The sequence below is a fragment of the Boleophthalmus pectinirostris genome, unplaced genomic scaffold, assembly GCF_026225935.1.
Source record: "Boleophthalmus pectinirostris isolate CB_2022bp ecotype Guang Dong unplaced genomic scaffold, ASM2622593v1 HiC_scaffold_7, whole genome shotgun sequence".
Classification (NCBI taxonomy): domain Eukaryota; kingdom Metazoa; phylum Chordata; class Actinopteri; order Gobiiformes; family Gobiidae; genus Boleophthalmus; species Boleophthalmus pectinirostris.
In genome coordinates this window covers 576,860-604,104 of record NW_026571473.1, presented here as the reverse complement: position 1 = coordinate 604,104, position 27,245 = coordinate 576,860, and the positions used below count along the sequence as shown (strand labels likewise).

The following is a 27,245-nucleotide window of genomic DNA, read 5'->3' as shown; positions in this document are numbered from 1 at the left end:
ACCATCGATCACTTATACACCACATTCTCCACACCACAAGTGTCATGCCCTTGATACACAAGAATAGCAAACAGTACTAGATGACATTTTTTCACAGACAGACAGACAGATCAGTATATCAGCTTATTAAGTATAAAAAGCCCTTCAGATTGGGGAACAGTGTGCATGTGCTCCATACATATTATTATTAAAGTGTAGTCTAAGAGCTGCTCAGGCGAAGTACCCCCACAAGAAGATGTTGACTGTGAGTAGCAACAGAGCATTGATGTTACACACATGTCTCCACAATGGCTCCTCCTGCAGGGACACCAAGGGGCTGCAGTCAGGGTCCACAGAAGAGCTGCTTTGCCCAGTCAGACCACACATCCACAGGAGGGCCCTGTAGCACCAGCCCCTGGGGGCCTGGGAATCTGAACTGGAGGCCTGGGGACTCTCTGACCCAGAGGTCACACCTGGAAGCTCCACGCGGGGCTCCTGACTGTGTCTAGACCACCAGGTCAACCGGTGCAGCTGCGGCATAACACCACACATGTATTAGATATGTCTAACAGTGACAGCATTACCAGAGAGGTGTGTTTATCTACGCTCTCTTTTAGACTGCACAATGGTGATTTCACATCTCATTTTTGAAAAGAGCAGAATCTTTTTCTATGTAATTATTATACATTTTACACTAACTAATGCTGTACCAACACAAGAATCAGCACAGAAGCAGAGCATTGACACAAGTGAGAGCTTTGTGTACTCTGAGGTCTCTTACACTGTGAGGAGGGATGGGCTCTGTGGCCAGGCTGACAGCGCAGATGAGGAGCGTGCTCAGAGCGAACAGAAGCATGCTGAAGTACAGGTAATGCACCTGTGCCAGGACAGAGGGTCTTAGGTCAGGCTGCCCACATGACGGAGCAGAGTATGAGAACTCCAGGGCCATCCGTATACCACCGACGATAAGTCCGCCCATCAGTCCCCAGAACGCCCCCTACACACACACACACACACACACACACACACACACGCACACACACACATACACATACACACATACACATACACATACACATACACATACACATACACATACACAGATACACATACAGCACAATATGTCAGGTTTAAGGTTGTCAAAAGTAATGAAAATCAGAAACCGATTGTTACTGAAACTGGTATAGATACTATAGGTACTCATGTGAGCAGGACTCAGGACAGAAATTAACCTTTTCCTGAATGTCTTTAGAATGATGTTGAGCTGTAGTAGAAGAGCACATACACACATGGACACTATGAACCTACTGCACCACTGAGGGATTACACACATATAAGACACATGGAAATAGAAAAGAAAGTACTTCCATTTAATGTTGAACATCACATTATATTATCTAAAGAAAGAGATAAAGTCAAAATCTGTACTGAGTATAGAGTCTATTCCTTAGTATCGAAATCGATATTGATCGCCTCTTCAAACAAGAACACAGTCACCACACTGTGTGCGTGTGTGTGTGTGTTTCTGGTTCCTACCTGCTCATTGGTCCGTGACCAGAAAATAGCCAGTAGGAAAACAGCTGTAATAGGCGGGGCTAAAAAACTGGTCACTGATTGGATGTAATCAAAGAGTTGTCCACTGTTAGCTGTTTGAATGACTGGAATCCACAGCAGACTGATGCAGACAAGGAAGAGGATGAAGAGCCTGAAGCACAGAGTTCACAGACACAACACACACAGGTCATACACAGATCACACACAGGTAACACACAGATCATACACAGGTCATACACAGGTCACACACAGGTCATACACAGATCGCACACAGATCACACACAGATCACACATAGATCACACACAGATCACACATAGATCACACATAGATCACACACAGATCACACACAGATCACACACAGATCACATACAGATCACACACAGATCACACACAGATCACATACAGATCACACACAGATCACATACAGGTCACACACAGATCACATACAGGTCACACACAGATCACACACAGGTCACACACAGATCACACACAGGTCACACACAGGTCACACACAGATTACACACAGATCACACACAGATCACACACAGATCACACACAGATCACACACAGATCACACACAGATCACACACAGATCACATACAGGTCACACACAGGTAACACAGAGATCCCACACAGATTACACAGGTCACACACAGGTCACACACAGATCACACACAGATCACACACAGGTCACACACAGATCACACACAGATCACACGCAAGTCACACACAGATCACACCCAGTCACACACAGATCACACACAGATCACACACAGATCACACCCAGTCACACACAGATCACACACAGGTCACACACAGATCACACACAGATCACACACAGGTAACACAGAGATCCCACACAGATTACACAGGTCACACACAGGTCACACATAGATCACACAGGTCACACACAGCTCACACACAGGTCACACACAGAACACACACAGGTCACACACAGACCACACACAGGTCACACCCAGTCACACATAGATCATACATACGCAGGTCACACCCAGGTCACACGTAGGTAACACGCAGCAGCTTCTGAGGAGGTTCCATGTACTGGGGTGCGTGTATTTACAAAATGACATTGTGGTTAGTTTGTTGAAGTCCATATGACAGGTTTAATTCATATGGACTTCAACTATTCTTACTATTCTTATTAGGCTTTCTACTTCTCCCAATTTTAAAATGCTCTCTTCCAACTTGTGATGTCATATAGTGGTAGTTTTCAAGTTAACAGCTCCTTTTACCTTTAGTTTCAGAAGGGACTGGCTGAAATTATCCAAATCAGACATGTCAGACTCAGGCCCAAGGGCCAAATTTGGCCCGTGATATAATTATATTTGGCCCGTGAGATCATATCAAATATGTATCAGAGCTGCCCCTCCGGTTACAGACAGACTATAGAGACATTATTTATTTAAAATGTTGTTATTATTTTATATTATGCTTGATCTGGATTCAATGTTTAAGCAAAACTATTATTAAACATTTATTTTAATAAGAAAAGGTTGAACTTTACATATCTCGAAGTAAGAGAAAACAAGCTAATTTTTTCAAAAATATTTAGTTTGGCCCACAGCTAAGTCCCAGTTTTTAATTTTGGCCCTCTGTGAATTTGAGTTTGACACCCCTGATCTAAATGATTCTAGTGAAGGTTTATGGAATTTAAAACCACAGTAGAGCATTTCCTGTATTATCATGACAACACAAGGTGGAACAGAGAGTATTTTTAGTTTGAGAGAAGAAGCGTAAATCTGCAGGGTTTGTGTGTTAAACATGTTTGAATGAAACAAAACACAATTCCAGTTTTCATGTTTTTCTAATTACGACTAATTAGAAAAACATGAAAACCTGATGCACACTTGTTGTTAATGTAATTTAGTCCCAGCGTGTTCACTGTGCTCATTAGTAAACGGGTGCTCCCTGTGAAATGGCAAATGTAAATTTTAGAGAAGGCGTGCACCTGCCCACCACCATGAGCTCCCTCTCGCTGGCGGCAGGGCGGAGCCTCTGGTACAGGTCCAGGGTGAACAGGGTGGAGCTGCTGTTAAAGATGGAGGTGAGGGATGACATGAGGGCCGCCAGCATCACTGCTAACATGAGGCCGCGCAGACCTGCAAGAGCAAAGAGCGCCTCAGCCCATCAGTGAGAGGGACTGCACAACAGCCAATCAGAGATCAGGGGAGAGCACAACAACCAATCAGAGATCAGGGGAGAGCACAACAACCAATCAGAGATCAGGGGAGAGCACAACAGTCAATCAGAGATCAGGGGAGACCACAACAGCCAATCAGAGAGAGGAGGAGAGCACAGCAGCCAATCAGAGACCAATGGGACAGCACGACAGCCAATCAGAGACCAGGGGGATAGTACTATAGCCAATCAGAGACCAAGGGGACAGCACAACAGCCAACCAGAGACCAGGGGGACAGCACAACAGCCAACCAGAGACCAGGGGGACAGCACAACAGCCAATCAGAGACCAGAGGGACAGCACAACAGCCAATCAGAGACCAGGGGGACACCACAACAGCCAATCAAAGACCAGAGGGACAGCACAAAAGCCAATCAGAGACAAGGGGGAGAGCACAACAGCCAGTCAGAGAGAGAGGGAGAGAGGAGCAGCCAATCAGAGAAAGGGAGAAAACAACATCCAATCAGAGAGAAGTTAGAAAAGAACAGCCAATCAGAGAGAGAGGGCGAAAAGAACAGTCAATTAAAATGAGAGGGACATTACAGCAGCGAATCAGAGAGAGTGAACCAGTCAGTCTAACGTGGATACAGATACAGATACAGATACACATACACATACAGATACACATACACATACAGATACACATACACATACACATACACATACAGACCTGAAGGCATGAGCTCCACTACCAGTTTGGGGTAAGCGAGGTTGGAACAGCCCACTGCCGTCCCACACACCTTCTGACACAGCTCTGGGACCACGCACGCCACCTCATCTAGAACAACACACAGTCCTCAGCACTCTCAGCCAATCAGAGCAAGAGGGAGAACACAGCAGCCAATCAGAGAGAGGGACATGTCTAATGCCTCATCAGAATCACACACAGGTCTAAGCCTGTATTTCACTAAAAGGATCAGTGATGGACACAAGATATGTTTTAGGTTCTCTAAAAAGTGCTACTATTTATGCAGATAATGCATGTAATTATAAAGATATAAAGAGAATCATTACTTTAATAATTACTTTTACATACGAATACCAAAGAAATTGCATATCCTCAGCTAACTCATTCACCTGTCCTTTCTGCTGTATTCCATTTCAATCCCGATCATCTAAATAAAATGATTTGTTCAAGAGCACATTGTGTACATGTAACCTTTCTTCTATCACAATAACAAGCACACACACAGTTGGTACAGAGGAGGAGTGCTCAGACCTGGGTACAGGGCACGGCTGATCATCCCGGGCATCACGACGAAGAACATGGGCAGCAGTTTGAGGTAGGCCCCCAGCACACTACCCCCTTTGGCATGGGACAGGGACTTGGCCGACAGGGACCTCTGCACTATCACCTGCAAACACACACACACACGTACACACACACGAGTGAGATTAAAGTGGAACTAACTCTAACGCTTTGAATGCTTAATATTGGAATTTTTCAAAAGGTCTATGTGAATGGAAAAAGTACTTAATACATAGAAATTGCTTTTAGAAATATGAAACAAATAGATATTAACAGTACAATTCTTTCAAAATAAGCAAATCAAGAAAATAAAAGGAAAACAACAGAAAAGATATGATTCATAAGAGGAGTAGAGAATGTCCTATTTTAGTTTGTGGAGGAAATTGCTGTTGAAGTATTTTATAGTCTGTATGCTTTTCTATTTATTATATTTCAAATAGTTTCTATATAAATGTTTAGATCAATTAAGAAAAGATTTGTGCATATGGAATGTTCCCTTTCGAATGATTAGGTTGGTGATCTGGTTTAGGTCATTATTGTTGAGTCGTGAGTGTGTTATTATGTCCTTAATGGATAAATGAATATTGCAACCATAATTATAAGAGAGGAATTCCATCCATCCATCCATTTTCGTCCGCTTATCCGGAGCCGGGTCGCGGGGGGAGCAGCCTAAGCAGGGACTCCCAGACTTCCTTCACCCCAGACATGTCCTCCAGCTCCTCCGGGGGGACCCCGAGGCGTTCCCAGGCCAGCCGAGAGACATAGTCCCTCCAGCGTGTCCTGGGTCTTCCCCGGGGCCTCCTCCCGGCGGGACATGCCCGGAAGACCTCCCGAGGGAGGCGCCCAGGAGGCATCCGGAACAGATGCCCGAGCCACCTCAACTGGCTCCTCTCGACGTGGAGGAGCAGCGGCTCTACTCCGAGCTCCTCCCGTGTGACTGAGCTCCTCACCCTATCTCTAAGGGAGCGCCCAGTCACCCTGCGGAGGAAACTCATTTCGAGCGCTTGTATCCGCGATCTCGTCCTTTCGGTCACTACCCAGAGCTCATGACCATAGGTGAGAGTAGGAACGAAGACTGACCGGTAAATCGAGAGCTTCGCCTTTCGACTCAGCTCCCTCTTCACCACAACGGTCTGATACAGCGACCGCATCACTGCCGAAGCTGCACCGATCCGCCTGTCAATCTCACGTTCCGTCCTTCCCTCACTCGTGAACAAGACCCCGAGATACTTGAACTCCTCCACTTGAGGCAAAGACTCCCCACCCACCCGGAGAGGGCAAGCCACCTTTTTCCGGTCGAGAACCATGGCCTCGGACTTGGAAGAGCTGATCTTCATCCCAGCCGCTTCACACTCGGCTGCAAACCGCCCCAGTGCACATTGCAGGTCCTGGCTCGATGAAGCCAACAGAACAACATCGTCCGCAACAGCAGAGATGAAATCCTACGGTCCCCAAACCGGACCCCCTCCGGCCCCTGACTGCGCCTAGAAATTCTGTCCATAAATACAATGAACAGAACCGGTGACAAAGGGCAGCCCTGGCGGAGTCCAACATGCACCGGGAACAGGTCTGACTTACTGCCGGCAATGCGAACACAGCTCCTGCTCCGGTCATACAGGGACCGGACAGCCCTTAGCAAAGGGCCCCGGACCCCATACTCCCAGAGCACCCCCCCACAGGACACCACGAGGGACACGGTCGAATGCCTTCTCCAGATCCACAAAACACATGTGGACTGGTTGGGCAAATGCCCATGAACCCTCGAGCACCCGATGGAGAGTGTAGAGCTGGTCCAGTGTTCCACGGCCAGGACGAAAACCACACTGCTCCTCCTGAATCCGAGGTTCGACTATCGGCCGGATTCTCCTCTCCAGTACCCTGGCATAGACCTTACCGGGAAGGCTGAGAAGTGTGATCCCCCTATAGTTGGAACACACCCTCCGGTCCCCCTTCTTATACAGAGGGACCACCACCCCGGTTTGCCAGTCCAGAGGTACTGTCCCCGACCGCCACGCGATGTTGAAGAGGCGTGTCAACCAAGACAGCCCCACAACATCCAGAGACTTCAGGTTAGGGTTAGGGTTAGGATCTCACGGATCTCATCCAACCCCGGAGCCTTGCCACCAAGGAGCTTGCCAACCACCTCAGTGACTTCGGCCAGGGTGATGGATGAGTCCGCCTCCGAGTCCCCAGCCTCGGCCTCCTCGGAGGAGGACGTGACGGTGGGATTGAGGAGATCCTCAAAGTATTCCTTCCACCGCCGGACAACGTCCCCAGTCGAGGTCAGCAGCTCTCCCCCCGCACTGTAAACAGTGTTGGTGAAGAACTGCTTTCCTCTCCTGAGGCGCCGGACGGTTTGCCAGAATCTCTTTGAGGCCGTCCGATAGTCCTTCTCCATGGCCTCCCCGAACTCCTCCCAGCTCCGAGTTTTTGCCTCCGCTACCACACGGGCTGCAGCACGCTTGGCCCGCCGGTACCCGTCAGCTGCCTCAGGAGTCCCCCGAGCCAGCAAGGCCCGATAGGACTCCTTCTTCAGCTTGACAGCATCCCTTACTTCCGGTGTCCACCACCGGGTTCGGGGATTGCTGCCGCGACAGGCACCACAGACCTTACGCCCACAGCTCCGAGCGGCCGCATCGACAATGGAGGCCGAGAATGAAGCCCACTCGGACTCCATATCTCCGGCCTCCCCCGGAGGTGCGAGTTGAAGGTCCCTCTGACAGAGGGCTCCGCCAGACGTTCCCAACAGACCCTCACTACACGCTTGGGCCTGCCAGGTCCCTCCGGCTTCCTCCTCCGCCAGCGAACCCAACTCACAACCAGGTGGTGATCAGTTGACAGCTCAGCCCCTCTCTTCACCCGAGTGTCCAAGACACGCGGCCGGAGATCAGATGACACGACGACAAAGTCGATCATCGACCTCCGGCCTAGGGTGTCCTGTCCTGGTGCCACGTGCACTTATGGACACCCTTGTGCTCGAACATGGTGTTCGTTATGGACAAACTGTGACTAGCACAGAAGTCCAATAACAAAACACCACTCGGGTTCAGATCGGGGAGGCCGTTCCTCCCAATCACCCCTCTCCAAGTGTCACTGTCGTTGCCCACGTGGGCGTTGAAGTCCCCCAGGAGAACAACGGAGTCCCCGGTCGGTGCACTGTCTAGTACCCCTCCCAAGGACTCCAAGAAGGCCGGGTACTCTGCACTGCTGTTCGGCCCGTAGGCCGACACCACAGTGAGAGACCTGTCCCCGACCCGAAGGCGCAGGGACGCGACCCTCTCGTTCACCGGGGTGAACTCCAACTGAGCTGTGGGGCAATGAGCAGGCCCACACCAGCCCGCCGCCGCTCCCCATGGCCAACGCCAGAGAAATGGAGAGTCCAGCCCCTCTCAAGGAGTTGGGTTCCAGAGCCCAAACTGTGCGTGGAGGTGAGGCCGACTATATCTAGTCGGTAACGCTCAACCTCCCGCACAAGCTCAGGCTCCTTTCCCCCCAGTGAGGTGACATTCCATGTCCCCAGAGCTAGTCTCCATGTCCGGAGATCTGGTCGCCGAGGCCCCCGCCGTCGACTGCCGCCCAGATCTCTCTGCACCGGCCCCATATGGATCCTCCTGCGGGTGGTGGGCCCACGTGAGGACGACCCCACGTCGCTCCTTCGGGCTGAGCCCGGCCGAGCCCCGTGGGGGGAGGCTCGGCCACCAGGCGCTCGCTGGCGAGCACCCACCCCAGGCCTGGCTCCAGGGTGAGGCCCCGGTGACGCCAATCCGGGCGACGTAACTGGCCTCTGTGTTGCACTCATCATAAGGGGCTTCTGAACCGTTCTTCGTCTGACCCGTCCCCCCGGACCTGTTTGCCTTGGGTGACCCTACCAGGGGCATGAAGCCCCTGACAACATAGCTCCCGGGATCATTCGGGCACTCAAACCCCTCCACCACGATAAGGTGACGGTTCAAGGAGGGGAAGAGAGGAATTGTGCCACATATTTTTAGAAGTTTATAAAGAACATTTTGATCACAGAAGATGCAGTTTGTGCTTATGTTGGCAAATTTAGAGATGATACTATTGCATGGATAGATATTATCTAGAATTTTGAAATGAACCTTGTGGACTTTGTTTGTGATACAATATTGAAAAGGTGATGTCCACGCTTTTTCCAGTTTATTTGACTAATATGTGCATTCCAGAATGATGCAGAATTCAAATCAGGCTTGTATGGCTATGGTATGGCTATAGATTTTCTAATTCTTTATTTTATGTTGATTTATTTGGAGCGATCATTAATTCCAGTACAGTATTATTGCGTTTTTGGTATCTCAGATGAGATTTTATTAACATGTGAATTGCAGTAGGTATTGCTTTTATTAGATCACTTCTTTGTATTTGACAGGAACTGATTTATCCTGTAAACAAACATATCCAATACAAACATGATACCTCCATTGATCCATGTTTCTTTATATAGACTATGTTTTTTTATTGTGATCCATCTATCCATTTTCTTCTGCTTATCCAGGATTGAGTCCGGCCAGCAGGGACTCTAAGCAGGGACTCCCAGACTTCTTTCACCCTGGACACTTCCTCCAGCTCCTTCGAGGGGACCCCAAGGCGTTCCCAGGCCAGCCCAGAGACAAAGACATTTTTATTGTATTTTTGCCATTATTCCAAATTATTTCTTCATGAGGAGAAATTGTGAGTAGAACATAGCTTCCATGCCAGTAGGGCCTGTTGGTGAAATTTTGATTAAGTCTAATGGGAACTTTAGATACATGTGAAAAATCCCTCAGTCATCCAGGTAGAATTCATGGCAAAGGAGAAATTCAATTTGTCAACTGGACAAAAGTTTATTTGGTTAAATACGTTTCACAGCTCATCCAAGCTGTTACTTCAGTTCTGGTCAGATGCTGGTGAACACTTCCTTAGGAGCTAACTACAGTGAAACTACTCTGAAACTAACACACCTACTTGTTTACGGTTTCTGTTTGTTAGCTCGGACTATTGAACTGCACTGAATGTGGGGTCTTTTTAGTGTAACCATTCAGGTCCATAATGGAGCTTTCACACCTCTGGGCCTGACCTGGCTACAGCTGTTGTTCTCTTGTTTGTTTTGATTTAGGTTTGAGGGTGGAGTTGTAAATAGGAGACACATGGTGTCTGAGTCCCCCATTTCTGTTTAGAAGAAGGATTCTCGTTCTTCTTTCTCCTTTCAAACCAATTCTTTTCTCTGTGGCTTTTAGATGGAGATGTACAGCAGACTGAGGACCACTGCTGCTCTTGTGGACTGGCTGTTTTGTTTCTCCAGTGTAGTGCTCAGTGCAGTCTTCACTACACTGAATGAAGTAGACCACATTGCTTTGTCTGTGGCTCGGTGTTTTGTCCTTTGGGTGGACCTGAATGATTCTCCTAATAAGACCCCACACTCTGCAGTTCAATAGGCCTAACAAACTAACAGAAACCGTAAACAAGTAGGTGTGTTAGTTTCAGAGTAGTTTCACTATAGTTAGCTCTTCCCTGCAGGCACATATTCTTCATATGTACCCACCAGCATTCTGACCAGAACTGAAGAAGCTACAGAAGCTCTGAGAGGCAAGAGGGGAAAAAAGAGGCATGTCATTTGGGGTCTATTTTCTAAGTTTTTTTTTTTTTTTTTTTTTTTGCATTAACAACTCAAAAAAAAAAAGTATGGGTCTGGGGGGCACCCTGATGTGGAGAGCAGCTGGGACCGCCGGCTGCTGCTCATCATGGGGAGCAGACATTTTGCATTTTGCGCATTCTCGTTGTGATGGATTTGTGTGGATATTTGTGTTATTATTATTACCATATAACTCATAAAAGAGAATGCAAAAGTAAAACTCATGAAAAGACTGGTTTCAACTGAAGTAAATACACTCACAATCAGGAGCAGGTGAGTTTTAAACCCGAGCCTCCCACATCCTAACCCACAACCTAACACAATGAGCTATTCTACCACTGGCTCACCAGTGCTGAAGTTTTGGTATTTACAGGAATATACTGGGAAAACACTTAACAGTTAACTATTTATTTATTTATTATTATTATTATTATTATTATTATTACATTTTTGAGTTGTTGGTGCAAAATGGAAATGTTTTAAAAAAAATTTTTAGGAAAACATTTCTTCTTTTTTTTTAGATTTTTTTCTTTTTCTTTTTTGAGTTATTGGTAAAAAAAAATAAATAAATAAATAAAAAACAGAGCCCAAATGATGTGCCTATTTAATTTTTTTTGGCCTATTTTTCTTTAGGTACAGTGTAGTTACAACTCATGAGAAACTTTTCAATGTGTGCAAAGTTATTGTTCAGTATAAAGTTCCATAAAGATGTGAGCTTTTAAATCCAAAAGGTTGATCACTTCTGTCCGCCCTCTGATTCTAAGCCAAGCTTTACTTTCTTCAGGTAGTACTTTCTGTTTTTCCAAACAAAATGAACGAAAGCATTATTTCTGTCTTTGCAATAAGAATCATCAACATAAAGGGACAGTGTGGAATAAACACATCTCCATATATCTTCAGCTTCAGTAATACTCGCTCATGAATGGACAGATCTCTCTGCAGCCACATGTGGGGACTGATTTAGTCAGGTGTAATTTAGGTGCAAAATGAAGCTGTTGCCTTTGAGCTGTGTCTCTGGAGACACGGAGGCTTAAACATTTCACATAATTTTTCAGTTTCTACTGTCTCAACAGAATATTTCACTTTTGGAGATGTTATGTTCTTGTGACTTGTAATGCTTTAGGAACTTGTGACTTGCCTCGTAGGGACTGCTGAGCTCCATATAATCTGCTGCATTAGACTTGTCTCATATGTTACAGGTAGTGGCCCGTTGGTTACCTGGTCCGTGCACCACACCCAGGTGGCGAGCACCGTGAGGCCGAAGATGAGGCCGGGCCAGGGCAGGTCTCCGGTCAGGGGGTCCCTCAGCAGGTGGAAGGCATCATGGCGCGGTAGGTGACATGTGGAGTTTGGCACAGTGACTGAGGGCACTGCCTTAGGATACAGTTGCTCCAGCCCCTCGTACCAGCCCACACGCGAGAACGCTGTGGACCAACACACGTGAGGACAGATAAGGCTCCCAAACCAAATATCCAAAGTACCAAATCATTCATATCAAGGTTAGGTAGAGTAGCCAAAACAGCATCTGCTTTTTGTCTTTGTTTATTTAAAAGGCCTATATTACATGTTCCATTGTGTTTTTAAACTCCATACACCTGCTCTAGTATCATTTGGATGATTTCATACCTAGAATTGCCAATCTCCACGGACAAAGAAAACTACTGCTTCATGACATCACAGAGTGGAACAGAGCATTTGGAGCTTTGCAGATGAAGACAAACTAATAATAAAGGGTTACTCAAACAAGTGTGAATGAAACAAAACACAACTCTAGGTCTGTTTTTGAGGAGGTGACAGTATTAGAACATGGCTATGGACGTTTATAATAGTGAATTGTGGAAATTGTAATTTAATACTGTATGTATTTTTATAAGATGAAATTCATGATTTTATAAATACCTAATGCTTTGTTGAGGTGTGTGGTTGTATTGTACATGTTTGAGTGTGTGAGTGTGTGTGGGTCAGAGAGTGGACAGTGTGAATAGTTCTTATTGTGTGATTGTATCATTTATCCTATAAATCAGGGACTGTAAATTGAAACAATCTTATCTTTAATCTGGTGTGGAACATGTGTTTCCTATTATTTTAATGTCTCTGTACGTTGTCCTTTCAAATAAAGATGAAACTAAACGTAAACTCACAAGAGTCAACTGGCTACCACTACCACTAAACCAAGAGTAGACAGATAAATATTTTATTGATCCTGAAGAAAATTCTATTTTTGACAGCAGCAACAATGAAACAAACATAATAATAACAATAGAGCAGTCCATCCTCTGCATTCATCATTTATAGTGATAAGTTGTACAGAAGTGTGGCATGTGGGACAATCTCCAGAGTCTGTCTGTGGAGCAGGACAGGGACAAGAGCCAAAATATATCTCAAGTAAGAAAGAGTAAAAAAGTATTTACAAAAACTTCAACTCAAATAAGAGGAACATAAAGTGGAACATAAGTGATTATAAATTTGAATTCTACTGTCTAACTGTCCGATGATCATGTCAATGTCAGTGCATTTTTCTCTAGATATATTAGGCTGGTGCATCTCTTACCTATGAACATGAGGGAGAAGGCCCCTCCCACCATGATGACTGTCTGCAGGGCATCAGTGTACATGACCGCTGCCAGGCCGCCTGCACCAAAAGAGAAAATTATAAACCAAATAGCTATCTGAAATGTATATTAGACAACAAATTATTTTATTTAGATTAAAAAGATCTACATGCACGGAAGGAGAGAGTATGGAGCGAGCTGAAGATCTGGGACTAAATCCAATTTAAAGTGGGAATGAACACCTAAACACACCCACACTAGACAGAGCTGCTAAACTGGGCAACACCTGGAGGACTGACGGGGAGAGGGAGGAGGGAGGAGGGGCGGGGTCTGGCTGTATAAAGAACAGTGTGATCTCTCTCTCTCTCTCTCTCTCTCTCTCTGTCTCTCTCTCTCTCTCTCTCTCTCTCTCTCTCTCTCTCTCTCTATATATATATATATATATATATATATTAGGGGTGTCAAATTATCGCGTTAATTGCGATTAATTAATTACAGTCATATTTAGCGCGTTATGTTTTTTAATCGCGTTAATCTCATTTTTAATCTCTAACTTTAGTGTTTCTGTATGTGAGTTTCTTTATTATAAAACCTGTTTTTATGTGTTGTTGGGACAACAACACACACACACAAAACACATTTATACATTTTTTTATTTCGGTAATTCCACTCATTGCCGGAAAGCAACACAAAACACGCGCAGTGAGAGCGATGTAAACGTCATGTTAACGTTGGCTGCATCAGTCGCACAATGGACGAGGTCGAAGAGCCAGTAGAACAGAGGCAGCAGTGCACAGGTAAAAACACATTCGTGTCTTGGAAATTATTGTCCCGACGTGAAATATAAAAGAAAATAACAAATATAATATCGCCTGAAAACAACCTGCATAGGCTCATGATGTCTGCACTACTGTCCTATAGTGACCTGCCACATGAGAGGACACGCACACAAACACACACACACACAAACACAAACACACACCTTCATCATCGTCATTAACCTGAGAACACGCGGACCACGTTTCCTTCCGTAGACACTGCGCGGACACCGCTGTCCTCCCGTGAGCCGCGTGTGGATCGTGTTTTCTCACTACGCTGCGTAAACCGCGCTTCCTCCTGTGCGTCTCTAAACCAGAACTAACACCAAGACTAAAACCAGGACTAAACCAGGACTAAACCAGAACTAAAACCAGAACTAAAACCAGGTCTAAACCAGGACTAAACCAGGACTAAACCAGAACTAAAACCAGGTCTAAACCAGGTCTAAACCAGGACTAAACCAGGACTAAAACCAGGTCTAAACCAGGTCTAAACCAGGACTAAACCAGGACTAACACCAGGACTAACACCAGGACTAAACCAGGTCTAAACCAGGACTAAACCAGAACTAACACCAGGACTAAAACCAGGATTAATCCATTCCAGGACTAAACTAGGACTAAAGTAGGTCTAAACCAGGTCTAAACCAGGACTAAAACCAGTGATCTCATATATATTTCTCTATCAATAATATTTTTAATTAGTGCTGTCATGCGATTAAAAAAAATTAGAGATTAATTAATTATGATCTGTAATTAATTAATCTAATTAATCTAATTTTAATCTCACCTAAAAATTGCTGAGAAAAGCCTTCAATTTGAGGTATTTTCATTTAAATTCATTATTACATTATTGTGGCAGATCAAAAGACTGATATAGATTTAAAAAAGTGACTTTATAAAGTCATTTATTGTTTAACAAATCTCTCCAAGTTGTCTGTTGAGCCCAAGTCTCCATGAATAAGAAACTGTTTGTTGTAAAGTAAAGACGAGGAAATCTGAACATAATAACTTTTGTCTACTTAAAGACAATAAAAAGTCCAGTCTTTCCTTAACCATATTAAAAATATTATTGATAGAGAAATGCTTTATATATGAGATCACTGGTTTTAGTCCTGGTTTAGACCTGGTTTAGACCTACATTAGTCCTAGTTTAGTCCTGGAATGTATTAATCCTGGTTTTAGTCCTGGTGTTAGTTCTGGTTTAGTCCTGGTTTAGTCCTGGTTTAGTCCTGGTTTAGTCCTGGTTTAGACCTGGTTTAGTCCTGGTTTAGTCCTGGTTTAGACCTGGTTTAGACCTGGTTTTAGTTCTGGTTTTAGTTCTGGTTTAGTCCTGGTTTAGTCCTGGTTTTAGTCTTGGTGTTAGTTCTGGTTTAGAGACGCACAGGAGGAAGCGCGGTTTACGCAGCGTACGCGAGAAAACACGGTTCACACGCGGCTCACGGGAGGACAGCGGTGTCTGCGCAGTGTCTACGGAAGGAAACGTGGTCCGCGCGTTCTCAGGTTAATGACGATGATGAAGGTGTGTGTTTGTGTTTGTGTGTGTGTGTGTTTGTGTGCGTGTCCTCTCATGTGGCAGGTCACTATAGGACAGTAGTGCAGACATCATGAGCCTATGCAGGTTGTTTTCAGGCGATATTATATTTGTTATTTTCTTTTATATTTCACGTCGGGACAATAATTTCCAAGACACGAATGTGTTTTTACCTGTGCACTGCTGCCTCTGTTCTACTGGCTCTTCGACCTCGTCCATTGTGCGACTGATGCAGCCAACGTTAACATGACGTTTACATCGCTCTTACTGCGCGTATTTTGTGTGGCTTTCCGGCAATGAGTGGAATTACCGAAATAAAAAAATTTATAAATGTGTTTTGTGTGTTTTGTGTGTGTGTGTTGTTGTCCCAACAACACATAAAAACAGGTTTTATAATAAAGAAACTCACATACAGAAACACTAAAGTTAGAGATTAAAAATGAGATTAACGCGATTAAAAAACATAACGCGCTAAATGTGACTGTAATTAATTAATCGCAATTAACGCGATAATTTGACACCCCTATTTTTAATATGGTTAAGGAAAGACTGGACTTTTTATTGTCTTTAAGTACACAAAAGTTATTATGTTCAGATTTCCTCGTCTTTACTTTACAACAAACAGTTTCTTATTCATGGAGACTTGGGCTCAACAGCCAAATTGGAGAGATTTGTTAAACAATAAATGACTTTATAAAGTCACTTTTTTAAATCTATATTAGTCTTTTGATTTTGATCTGCCACAATAATGTAATAATGAATTTAAATGAAAATACCTCAAATTGAAGGCTTTTCTCAGCAATTTTTAGGTGAGATTAAAATGAGATTAACTAGATTAATTAATTACAGATCATAATTAATTAATCTCTAAATTTTTTTAATTGCATGACAGCACTAATATATATATATATATATATATATATATATATATATATATATATATATATAAATATATATATATATATATATATATATATATATATATATATATATATATATATATATATATATATATATATATATATATATATATATATATATATATATATAATAATTTGTAAATCATTGTTAAAAACTTGGACTAATATTTCTTGGGAAACAAAGGGTTAATATAACGGAATGGAAATGGACCAATCACATTTTTCTTCCAGTGGTATCTGGGTAAATCTGTGACTCCTCCTGCAGCACTGAACTAAAGAAACACCTGCAGGACCTTCAGTGGCTGGAATGAAGACCAATGTCAATGTGAGGTTGAGTTTGAGTTTGACAGTTGTCTTAGTCAATCATATTTCATTGAGTTATGGGCAGGATCATATCACAACATCTTCTGGGCTTTCGAGAATACCCTGTGATAGCAAATATAAGTGAGACTGCAGCATTAAAAAATGCTCTGGACACCAGGGGCCCCTGACAGAAGGAGAAGAAAGAAACGGGTTCCATCCATGTTGAACAGTAGCTAATGATTATTAAACAAATATATGTAGTAAGTGAATGTGTGATTCACTTTATTTAGTTTAAAAAAAATAAAATAAATGACAGGCACTGAAAATGTGTTTGCACCAATAAAAAATGAAAACGCTTATAACTTTGGCATAGAACTTGACAGAACCAAGATTCCAAGTGTATAAACACAACTGCAGGTATGTTTGTGATAAGGTAAAAAAAAAAAAGCTTAAAGCTCTCCAGACTAATTTTTTTGTAATATAGGATATTTAATAGACTAAATGACTAGAGGCATACAGTTTTTGTACGTCATGTCTTGTTTGAGGTGTTGCGGAGTGGAAAGAGACCTGCGATGGTGTAGGCCGCGGTGACCAGGAGTAGCACAGCTGTGGACAGGTACAGATCCCAGCCCAGAGATACCTGGATGAAGAGTGCGCCCGAGAAGATGTCTGTCTGCACACAAACACACACACGCTTACACAGACTGGATACAGGACATGTGCCTTGATAGTGACCGTGTTTTATCCTAGTTAATCCGTCTGACAGGATATGGTCCCAGACGCACGTCTTTGTAAGATTTTGCCAAAGGGTGTGGTTCTAGCTGGTCTAAAGCGTAGACAATTAGTTGAACATGCTACAGTAATACACATAAATGTGTAGTGCCTTGTTAATAGTCCTAAATCTGCTTAGAGGCCGAGTGTGAAGTCTGACCGAGATCTTGGTGAAGATGTAGAGGATGAGGGAGAGGAGGGATATGTAGATGCGTATGCGTGCCCCTCCAAAGCGTCGGCACAGGTACTCAGGCATGGTGAGGACTCCAGCTGCGATGTACACAGGGATGAACACCCAGCCCAGGGCCACCAGCACCCACGCTGCCTGCACCCAGCACACATTTACTGCTCACTCTGTCAACACTGTGGAGCTTTGAAATTAGATTGTGTTTTTGGTTTACAATAATAATAACACTAATGCCTGAGCATTCTCACACACATACACCACATTCAAATTAGTTAAAGTGGGCAAAGTGTCTTGCCTAAGGACACGATGACAGAACATGGTCAGAGCTGGAATCTGTCCTCTGACTTTTGGGCTTGAGGAGCACTGCTCTCAGTGTGGCCCCAAACACTTTGTAGCTGTGCTCAGAGTGTGTTTGGAGTCTGGAGCACTGGAGAGGGTGAGACTCACGTTCCACTCGAAGCCGCCCACAGCCAGGCCCCCTGCGGCCCCAGTGCCCGCCAGGCCGATGAACAGCCCACTGCCCACATTACTGGACATGAGTGATGCCCCGATCTGCAAAAACACAGAGTCACATCTCATATGCTTTTACAACTGCACATCTCAGACCAAAGACATATGCCATGGATTAAATCACGTGAACAACAAAATCACATATACGACACAACTGAGATTTTCACTGTGCTTTGGATCGGGAGCCGAACATCAGGTGATGCTCTGACTCCTCTGTGAAGAAGTGAATGTACTGAAATGTTTATCTTATTTCATTCTATACGGTACACTGTTGAATGTGCAGAGTAAAAAAAAGTAAGTTGTGTAAGACTAAACTGAATGAAAAGTTCAGTGCTTATTCTGTCAGTAAAGCCTGCTCTTCCCTCTGTGTGCAGCGTCATGTTGTGAACAGAGCACTCACCGGCCACCAGGTCATGGAGCGGCCGGCCATGAAGTATCCACCCACTGTGCTGCGATTGGCCCGTATGGATGACTGCACACACAGCACAATGTATCACCACCTTTATACGATCATATTACATTAAACTATCATGATGAAACTGTGATAATATCATAACATGATTCAAAATGATCATGAAGTTATGTGATAAGAAAGTATAAGGAAATTGTACTGACAAATGGCAGTAATTGTAGTACAACAACTAGTAGTAGTAGCAGAAGGAAAAGCCTGCTTGGTGATCAGAAAGTTCGCCTCCACATCACAGATGACTGAACAGTTATATGTTAACATAAGCTTTGGTTCAGCGTATTCAGAGCTGTGGGATTACAGTGGAAAGTCAAAGGAACCAAACGCAGAGCAGCGTCCACATCTTCAGCTCAAAGGCACGATGCTCCTGTAGTGTCCATGGGACACACGCCTCATCCACCCCTGCCCCAGGGTTTTTGTGGATCACACATTTGCTGATGAAGTGTGAAGTTAAAACAAGATGCTGGTTTGATTTGAAGCACACATGTGGCCGTTTTGATTGACCATACATCACATTAGGCCTACATTATTCCAACACACTTTCATGAATCAGAGTCTGGGCCGAGCAGGAGCATTGGACTCTGTGGTGCCCTCATATAGACTGAGATCATACGTACCCAGATGCCCACTACCATGACAAACACAAAGTATGCCACCAGCACAGCGATGTCAGCCGTGCCCAGGCTCAGGCGAGACGGAGGGGCCGCAGTGGGAGGAGCCACGCTGCTGTCTGGGGACATAGACACAAAACACATACACAGCCTAAGTTTCACTTGATTTAAAGCAGACAGACTGATCAGACATAATAATGACCTGTCAGTCACCTGTCAGTCGCTGCTACACTGTGCACACGCACAAAAGCCAAGGGGCACTATTCAAGTAAAGTGTGAATACCTTACATTTAATGCTATTTTTGTATTCTATGTTTTGTCTGCAGATGGAAATGAGCCCAAGAGCGACTGTTGTGTACTCTGGTACAAAACATCTCTTCAAGGTTTGTTTGATTAATGCTCCTGTGCATGGTCCGTGTCAAATAAACTAACTAAACTAAACTAAATAGAAAACACTTCTTGTCAATGTGAATTTCTGGAATTCAGTTAGAAAATTGGTAATTATTTTCAATTTTGAGAATCATCAAGATTATATGGGACTGAATAAGGTTAAACATGGAATAACACTGCTCAAGCTCTGCAGTAAAAGTGAGACACAAACATATCTGAGCTCAGGTATCTGAGTTTAAATATCTGAGCTTATCAGCTCCAGCTAAGATCAACAGCATCAGAAACGCATCATTGTCATGGGAATGAGGAAGTAGTTTCAGGCATCAGTCCAAGTCTGGTATTTAAGGAAATGGATCTGTTCCACTGAATAAACACTGTTCACTAAAGCCGTGTGTCTGGATGAAGAGCACCCTCAAACTGATGAAGAGCACTCGCAAACTGATGAAGATATTATTAATATTATTAATATTATTATTATTAATATTATTACAACATTACAAGCAAATAATAAGCAGCTTTGATACCAAAGAAATCTCCATAGGCTCCATGTTTGTGGAAATAGTGGAATTTAGAGAGATCGAGATCAAGTTTGTTTTTGAGCTGTCATTCTATAAATGTGATTTTCTGTTGATTGTTTCACAGTGGTGTTGATGTCCATAGCTGCATGGTGGTGAGGATCAACATTTAAATACCAATTTAAAATATTGGTGTTAATTTTAATTTTGGTATTTCATGCTGGTCACAAGCAAATAAGCAATCTGTCTGTCTTGGAATCTGTCTACAAACAAGCTCTTAGGATCCTTCAAAACTGTGACAATATCATCACTGCAGCATACTCAGCAAACATCAAAAGGAAAGCTTTGATCACATGATTTAATTTGCAAAAAACAGGACTCTTGTTCAAAATGATTGACAATATGGTTCCTCCACCACTCAAAAGGTTTGTCACATTAACATCTGAACAGATGATCAGAAGAGCAACGTCCACATGAAGTGGCCAGTGTGGCACCTAAAGAAAAACTGTCTTAATCAATCAGCATTCTCTTTCCAAACTAGAACAGTATGGAACAAACTATCAACACACTTAAAACTATACACTTCAGAAAGTTTAGTGCTGAATTGAAAGAAAATACTTTTAACAAGGCAGAAGTGCCAACTAATCTAGGAAAAACAACATATACTAACAACTAAATGAAATCTGATTAAGGGCGCAGAGGAGCAGGGAGGGAACGGGATACAGATATTTACTCTAATTCTACTTTTATAACTGTTTGTGTATTGATTGCATTTTTGATGCTGTTTTTGTATTCCATGTTTAGTGCAGATGGAAATGAAATGAGCTCAGAGCTACAGTCTGGTACAAAACATCTCTTCAATGTTTAATCATTGATTAAACCCCTGTGCATCTTTCCTGTCAAATAAACTGAATCAACTAAAGCTGTGTGGTGTTATGTTGTGTTGTGTGGTGTTATGTGTGGTTTGGTGTGGTGTTGTGTGGTGTTGTGTGGTTTGGTGTGGTGTTGTGTGGTGTTGTGTGGTTTGGTGTGGTGTTGTGTGGTGTTGTGTGTGGTTTGGTGTGGTGTTGTGTGGTGTTGTGTGGTTTGGTGTGGTGTTGTGTGTGTGTGTGTGTGTGTGTGTGTGTGTGTGTGTGTGTGTGTGTGTGTGTGTGTGTGTGTGTGGTGTTGTGTGTGTTGTGTGGTGTTATGTTGTGTGGTGTTGTGTGTTTGGTGTGGTGTTGTGTGGTGTTGTGTGGTGTTGTGTGGTGTTGTGTTGTGTGGTGTTGTGTGGTGTTGTGTGGTGTTATGTTGTGTGTGTGCTGTGTGGTGTTGTGTGGTGTTGTGTGGTGTTATGTTGTGTGGTGCTGTGTGGTGCTGTTTGGTGTTGTGTGGTGTTATGTTGTGTGGTGTTGTGTGGTGTTGTGTGGTGTTGTGTGGTGTTATGTGGGGTGCTGTGTGGTGTTATGTGTGTGTGTGTGGTGTGTGTGGTGTTATGTGTGGTGTTGTGTGTGGTGTTGTGTGTGTGTGTGGTGTTTGTGTGGTGTGTGTGTGTGTTGTGTGGTGTTGTGTGGTGTTATGTGTGGTGTTGTGTGGTGTGGTGTTGTGTGGTGTTATGTGTGGTGTTGTGTGTGGTGTGTGTGTGGTGTTGTGTGGTGTTATGTGTGGTGTTGTGTGTGGTGTTGTGTGTGGTGTTGTGTGGTGTTGTGTGGTGTTATGTGTGGTGTTATGTGGTGTTGTATGGTGCTGTGTGGTGTTATGTGTGGTGTTGTGTGTGGTGTTGTGTGGTGTTGTGTGGTGTTGTGTGGTGTTGTGTGGTGTTATGTGGGGTGCTGTGTGGTGTTATGTGTGGTGCTGTGTGGTGTTGTGTGGTGTTATGTGTGGTGTTGTGTGGTGTTATGTGTGGTGCTGTGTGGTGCTGTGTGGTGTTATGTGTGGTGTTGTGTGTGGTGTTGTGTGGTGTTGTGTGGTGTTATGTGGGGTGCTGTGTGGTGTTATGTGTGGTGCTGTGTGGTGCTGTGTGGTGTTATGTGTGGTGTTGTGTGTGGTGTTGTGTGGTGTTGTGTGGTGTTGTGTGGTGTTATGTGGGGTGCTGTGTGGTGTTATGTGTGGTGCTGTGTGGTGTTGTGTGGTGTTATGTGTGGTGTTGTGTGTGGTGTTGTGTGGTGTTGTGTGGTGCTGTGTGGTGTTGTGTGGTGTGGTGTTGTGTGGTGTTATGTGGTGCTGTGTGAGTCTGTGTGAGTCTGTGTGGGTCTGTAGTACCGTGCCGTGCCGTGCCGTGTGGTGTTACAAACCTGTAGTAGACGTCGTGGACATTGCTCGTGCAGCTTTCAGTTCTCCAAGAGATATGACACTGCTCCTCTGAGTTCCACAGCACTGGACAATCATTGATGACTTTATCATTCAGTTAAAGTTCAGCCAGAGCCACACTGCAAAAACACTCTCATATCATCTTACCTACTTTTAAATGAAATCTGATATTGATTTACAAACTGTCATAAATGTCCATGAGCTGTTCAGTTTGCCTGGCTGGACTGCATAAAAAAATTAGGTTTTAGGGAAATAAAAGAGCTCTTCAGCTGCCTACTGTCCATGTACAGTTGTTGTTACATGATTTGCTTTGCCGTTATCGTTTTGTTTTACTAAACTAAAGGTCCTGTATCATGCAAAATTGACTCTTGTGAGCTTCAAGTCGTGTTAGAATGTTGTTTCTTAATCAAAAACATATCTGGAGCTGTGTTTTGTTTCATTCACATGTTTGAGTAACTCTTTATGTTTGTTTAAATTTGTTCTAACTACAGATGTCATGAAGCGCTAGTTTTCAAGTGAACAGCTCCTTTTGACCTTTTGTTCAGTAGAGCTTGACAATGCCATGGCTTAATCATCCAAATGATACTAGTGAAGGTGTATAGAACACAGTGGAGCACTTCCTGTATTACCACATGACATAACTCCAGGTTTGTGATGAGGAAATAACACTGTATTAATATGGATACGAAATAGTGTGATATGGGCCCTTTATACTACTGTTTATTGTTCATGCGTGTCATTGCAACCCTATATATTTTTAATGTGCAGATGAAGTTGTAACGTCCCTGTGCCTATAGAGCATTTTGTCACACTTGAAGATGTTTTTAAGATTGTGTACAAATGCAAATCTAATGAAATAAATAACAAGATAAGCCTCCTGAAGAAAGACTTGTCCTGAAAAAATAATTGCACATCTACCAGAGGCTGAGACTTGCAAGTGACTTGGACTCGAGTCAGACTTGAGTCAATATTTTTAGAACTTAATAATAATAATAATAACTAGAAAAGCACTCAGAGAGCGCAGAGCTCCTCCAAGGACTACAGTCCCCCTCATATTAATTGTGTTTTCCATAAATATTTGTCTCGTATCTTTCAATTTGGAATATGAAAGAGGATCCGATTGTCCATCCCTGAGTCAAATTTCATGGGGTTTGGTCAATAATTAATCGAGATATTGAGAAACAAAATTTTTGGCCCCATTTACCACAATGTTAACTAAAATTTCAAAGTGATCCAGAATCCAGGATTTCTTCTGGATCACCCCCAAAATGAAATCAGTTCTTCCTTTTCACATTTCCAACAAATCCTGAAAATTTCATCAAAATTGGTCCATAGCTTTTTGAGTTATGTTGCTAACAGACAAACAAACAAACAAACAAACGCCGGCAAAAACATAACCTCCTTGGCAGAGGTAATAATAATGCTTCAGTTCCGTGCCTTTTTAGACACTCAGAGACACTTCACAGAGCATTATTCATTTACTCCACACCCGGTGATGGTGAGCTATTACTGTAGCCATAGCTGCCCTGAAGCAGATTGACGGAAGCGAGGCTGCCAATCTGCGCCATCGGCCCCTCCAGACTTGACTTGGACTTGAGTCCTGTGACTTGAGAATACTTGATGCTTCTCTTAAAAATATATATGTTTTTTGTAAATACTTTTCTCTTTACAGTTGTAGGTGGTGCTGTGATGTGGTATCCTCAAATGTACTACAGTAATACACAGTACTACACAGTAATATGTAGTACTACAATACAGTAAAACAGAGGGAACTACAGAGAACTACATGACAAAATAACTCTTATTTAAATTTGAATTCTGATTGATTGTAATGATTCAGTGATTAAAGATTTTGTCAAGACATTTAAAAAGTAAATTTTTTTTACAACTCTTATATATATGCACTTTTTACAACTCTTCTATAGACACTCTTATATAAATATACCATGACTTTTAAATACAATTTATCTTAAAATTCATATCAATTGCAAAAATCTAAACTATATTTGGTACTTTGGTTTAAAGATTTGAAATGACTTGAAGCTCAAAGTAGACGACTTGGACTTGACTTGGACTTATGGGCCAGAGATTCGAGACTCGACTTGGACTTGCCTGGCTTTGACCTCGGACTTGACTCGGACTTGAGGTCAAAGACTTGAGACTTACTTGAGACTTGCAAAAGAACAACTTTGTCCCACCTCTGATATCTACATCTCTTTATAGTTCTGACATTATGGGCTCAGGCTAGAGGATGAATTGACAATGAATTGGGTGAGGAGGCGGGTGTGGAGGCGGGTCTGGTCTCTGGAGTGGGTGTGGTCTCTGGAGTGGGTGTGGTCTCTGGAGCGGGTGTGGGTGAGGAGGCAGGTGTGGGTGAGGAGGCGGGTGTGGGTGAGGAGGCGGATGTGGGTGAGGAGGCGGGTGTGATCTCTGGAGTGGGTGTGGTCTCTGGAGTGGGTGTGGTCTCTGGAGCGAGTGTGGGTGAGAAGGCGGGTGTGGGTGAGGAGGCGGATGTGGGTGAGGAGGCGGTGGGTGAGGAGGCGGTGTGATCTCTGGAGGGGGTGTGGTCTCTGGAGTGGGTGTGGTCTCTGGAGTGGGTGTGGTCTCTGGAGCGGGTGTGGGTGAGGAGGCAGGTGTGGGTGAGGAGGCGGGTGGCGGAGTTCTAGATGTATTGCCGTTTTTGGAGGTGGGTGGAGGGGGCCGCGAACAGGAGGCTGTTGCAGTAGTCGAGTCTGGAGGAGATGAAGGCATGAATGAGGATTTGTGTGGTGGGCGGAGAGAGGGAGGGGCGGAGATGGGCGATGTTGCAGAGATGGAAAAAAGCTGTTTTGGTGATGTGGCTGATGTGGGTTCTGAATGAAAGGGAAGGATCCATGAAGGTATCTTCATGGACCCTTCCCTTTCCCCAGTGTTGCTTAGAGAGATGGAGTAACGGTGCAGCCATCGATGAAGAGAAAGATGTTCTGAGCTGTTAGGGGCTTCTGAGTTAACGTCAACACAACTCCCAGTGGAAATGTGTCACACAAGAAATATAATATAACAACAACTTTATTATGTCATTATTTTATTGCCTCAGATGACAACTATCACAACTTTAACAGAACAAAATAATTTAACATTAAACTTAATTAACTAGGTGTAGGTCCCCGTGAAGTGGGATAATCAGGAGGGCGGCACACTACAGATACCACCTGTAGTGTGCCGCCCTCCTGATTATCCCACTACAGGTGGTAGAACAACTGTTGTTTAAGCCTTGAACATCCCAAAATCAGTGGCAGCTGGACAGGTTGGCTGAACCATGTGTGCTTGCTTACACACAGCCAACTGCTGCAGAGCTCGGTGCAGATGTAATAGAAAGGCATCTTCAGTTGGTGGAAGACAACACACATTTCCTTTGATGCTCACAAAGAGATGTGCTCAGAGTGTGTCTAGAGCACCACCAAAGTCACTCCTGTCATAGAGTGACACCTGGTATTGCCGTGCTGCCGTTATAACCTCTAGCGCCTTACTCGTTATGATTATTTTTTTGCATTAAATTGAACCAAAATCATGTAGAAATCTGTTTTAAGAATTATTTTTTCACTGAATGTTGTCACTCCCTGTGTTCTTTGTGTAGCAGAGCAGCATATTTGTACATGTACTTCAAGGTAGTAAAGTTGCCAACAACGCCACCTGGTAATGCCAGGACACAGTGTTTTTCCCCACCCACTATAGACACACAGGTTCGTTGACTGAATATGGCGTGAGACTTGAATATACTTTACATTGAATTTATTATCCATTTTTGCAAAGGGGTTAATAACAAATATCCTCCACCAGTCCTGTGCGTTCATTGGGTCGCATGGCCTCGTTGCTTGGAGTTACCTTAGGACCATTATCACAGTCAATATTGCGCCTCGCAGTAGCTCTTCCCCCAAGACGAAGACTTCAGAGAGCGAGTCCTTTCACCAAGGGCCACGACCACAGAACAGACCAGGTACACGGAGAAAGAAAATAGAAAGAAAAGGGGAGGCTTCCCGCCAGCAGGAGCCTAAATATAACATGTTACATTTAACGTACAATACACACGACAAAGAGGAACACAAAATAAAAACCATAGCGACATACCGTGTAGAATTCACCGCGGCACGCCACCCAAACACGCAGAGGACCGCCCAGCGCCGAGACACAAACGCTAAAAACACAACCTGCGTTAACCTCACACACGGCGTTACTGAGCCAACAAGACGATTTCCCCACTTACCCCCACGATGCCCGCACACTCTCCGCAATTACTGCGCTGAACACCTTGCAACAGTAAACTTAGTGCGCCTAAACGTGGTCCACTCGGGGCCTCGCGTCTTGCGGCCATGACAGCTTGGCTCCGCCAGCGTGCAACGTCAGCGGTCGGCGTTCAGGAGGGAGGGGCGAGCGTAGCGCATAGTGCCCCTTTTATAGGCGGGTTTGTGACCCATAAACCCGATACTATCACATTTGCATCTAGAATGCATTTATGCTTACCCAAGCCCCTGAGGGTTTCAGGAATTTTTTTCAAAATTTAAATAAAAATCAAAAAATGAAGAGTACATACACTAAAATGGCCACAGTTTTTTTTGCAATATTTCCTGAAGAGCAGACCCTGCAATTATTGATCCTTTGGGTCAAAGTTAACAAAAAAACAAAAACAAACAAACAAAAAACAACAACAACAACAACAACACAAATGTATGTAAAGTATGACAGACCATGTCAGGTTCAACCCATTTTATTGAGCCTTTGAGGCTCCCC

General features: G+C 43.9%; 1 protein-coding gene and 1 long non-coding RNA gene across 2 annotated transcripts; both read right to left on the bottom strand.

Annotated features, from left to right (window-relative positions):
* Positions 1-210: 210 nt before the first annotated feature.
* slc5a9 (solute carrier family 5 member 9) lies at positions 211-22,501 on the bottom strand. The gene is made up of 14 exons (XM_020927671.2): positions 22,463-22,501; positions 19,291-19,403; positions 18,608-18,679; positions 18,145-18,249; positions 17,671-17,835; positions 17,307-17,412; positions 13,164-13,244; positions 11,831-12,036; positions 4,954-5,089; positions 4,405-4,512; positions 3,504-3,654; positions 1,516-1,684; positions 761-976; positions 211-510 (listed from the first exon to the last, which is right to left on the bottom strand). Exons 1-14 carry the CDS (start codon positions 22,482-22,484, stop codon positions 211-213), a joined length of 1,950 nt encoding a protein of 649 aa, XP_020783330.1. The 5' UTR covers positions 22,485-22,501.
* A 3,566-nt stretch (positions 22,502-26,067) lies between these two features.
* LOC129412108 (uncharacterized) lies at positions 26,068-26,868 on the bottom strand. Its single transcript, XR_008633579.1, has 3 exons — positions 26,722-26,868; positions 26,586-26,652; positions 26,068-26,508 (listed from the first exon to the last, which is right to left on the bottom strand). It is a non-coding gene; the product is annotated as an uncharacterized LOC129412108 (long non-coding RNA).
* Positions 26,869-27,245: the final 377 nt, after the last annotated feature.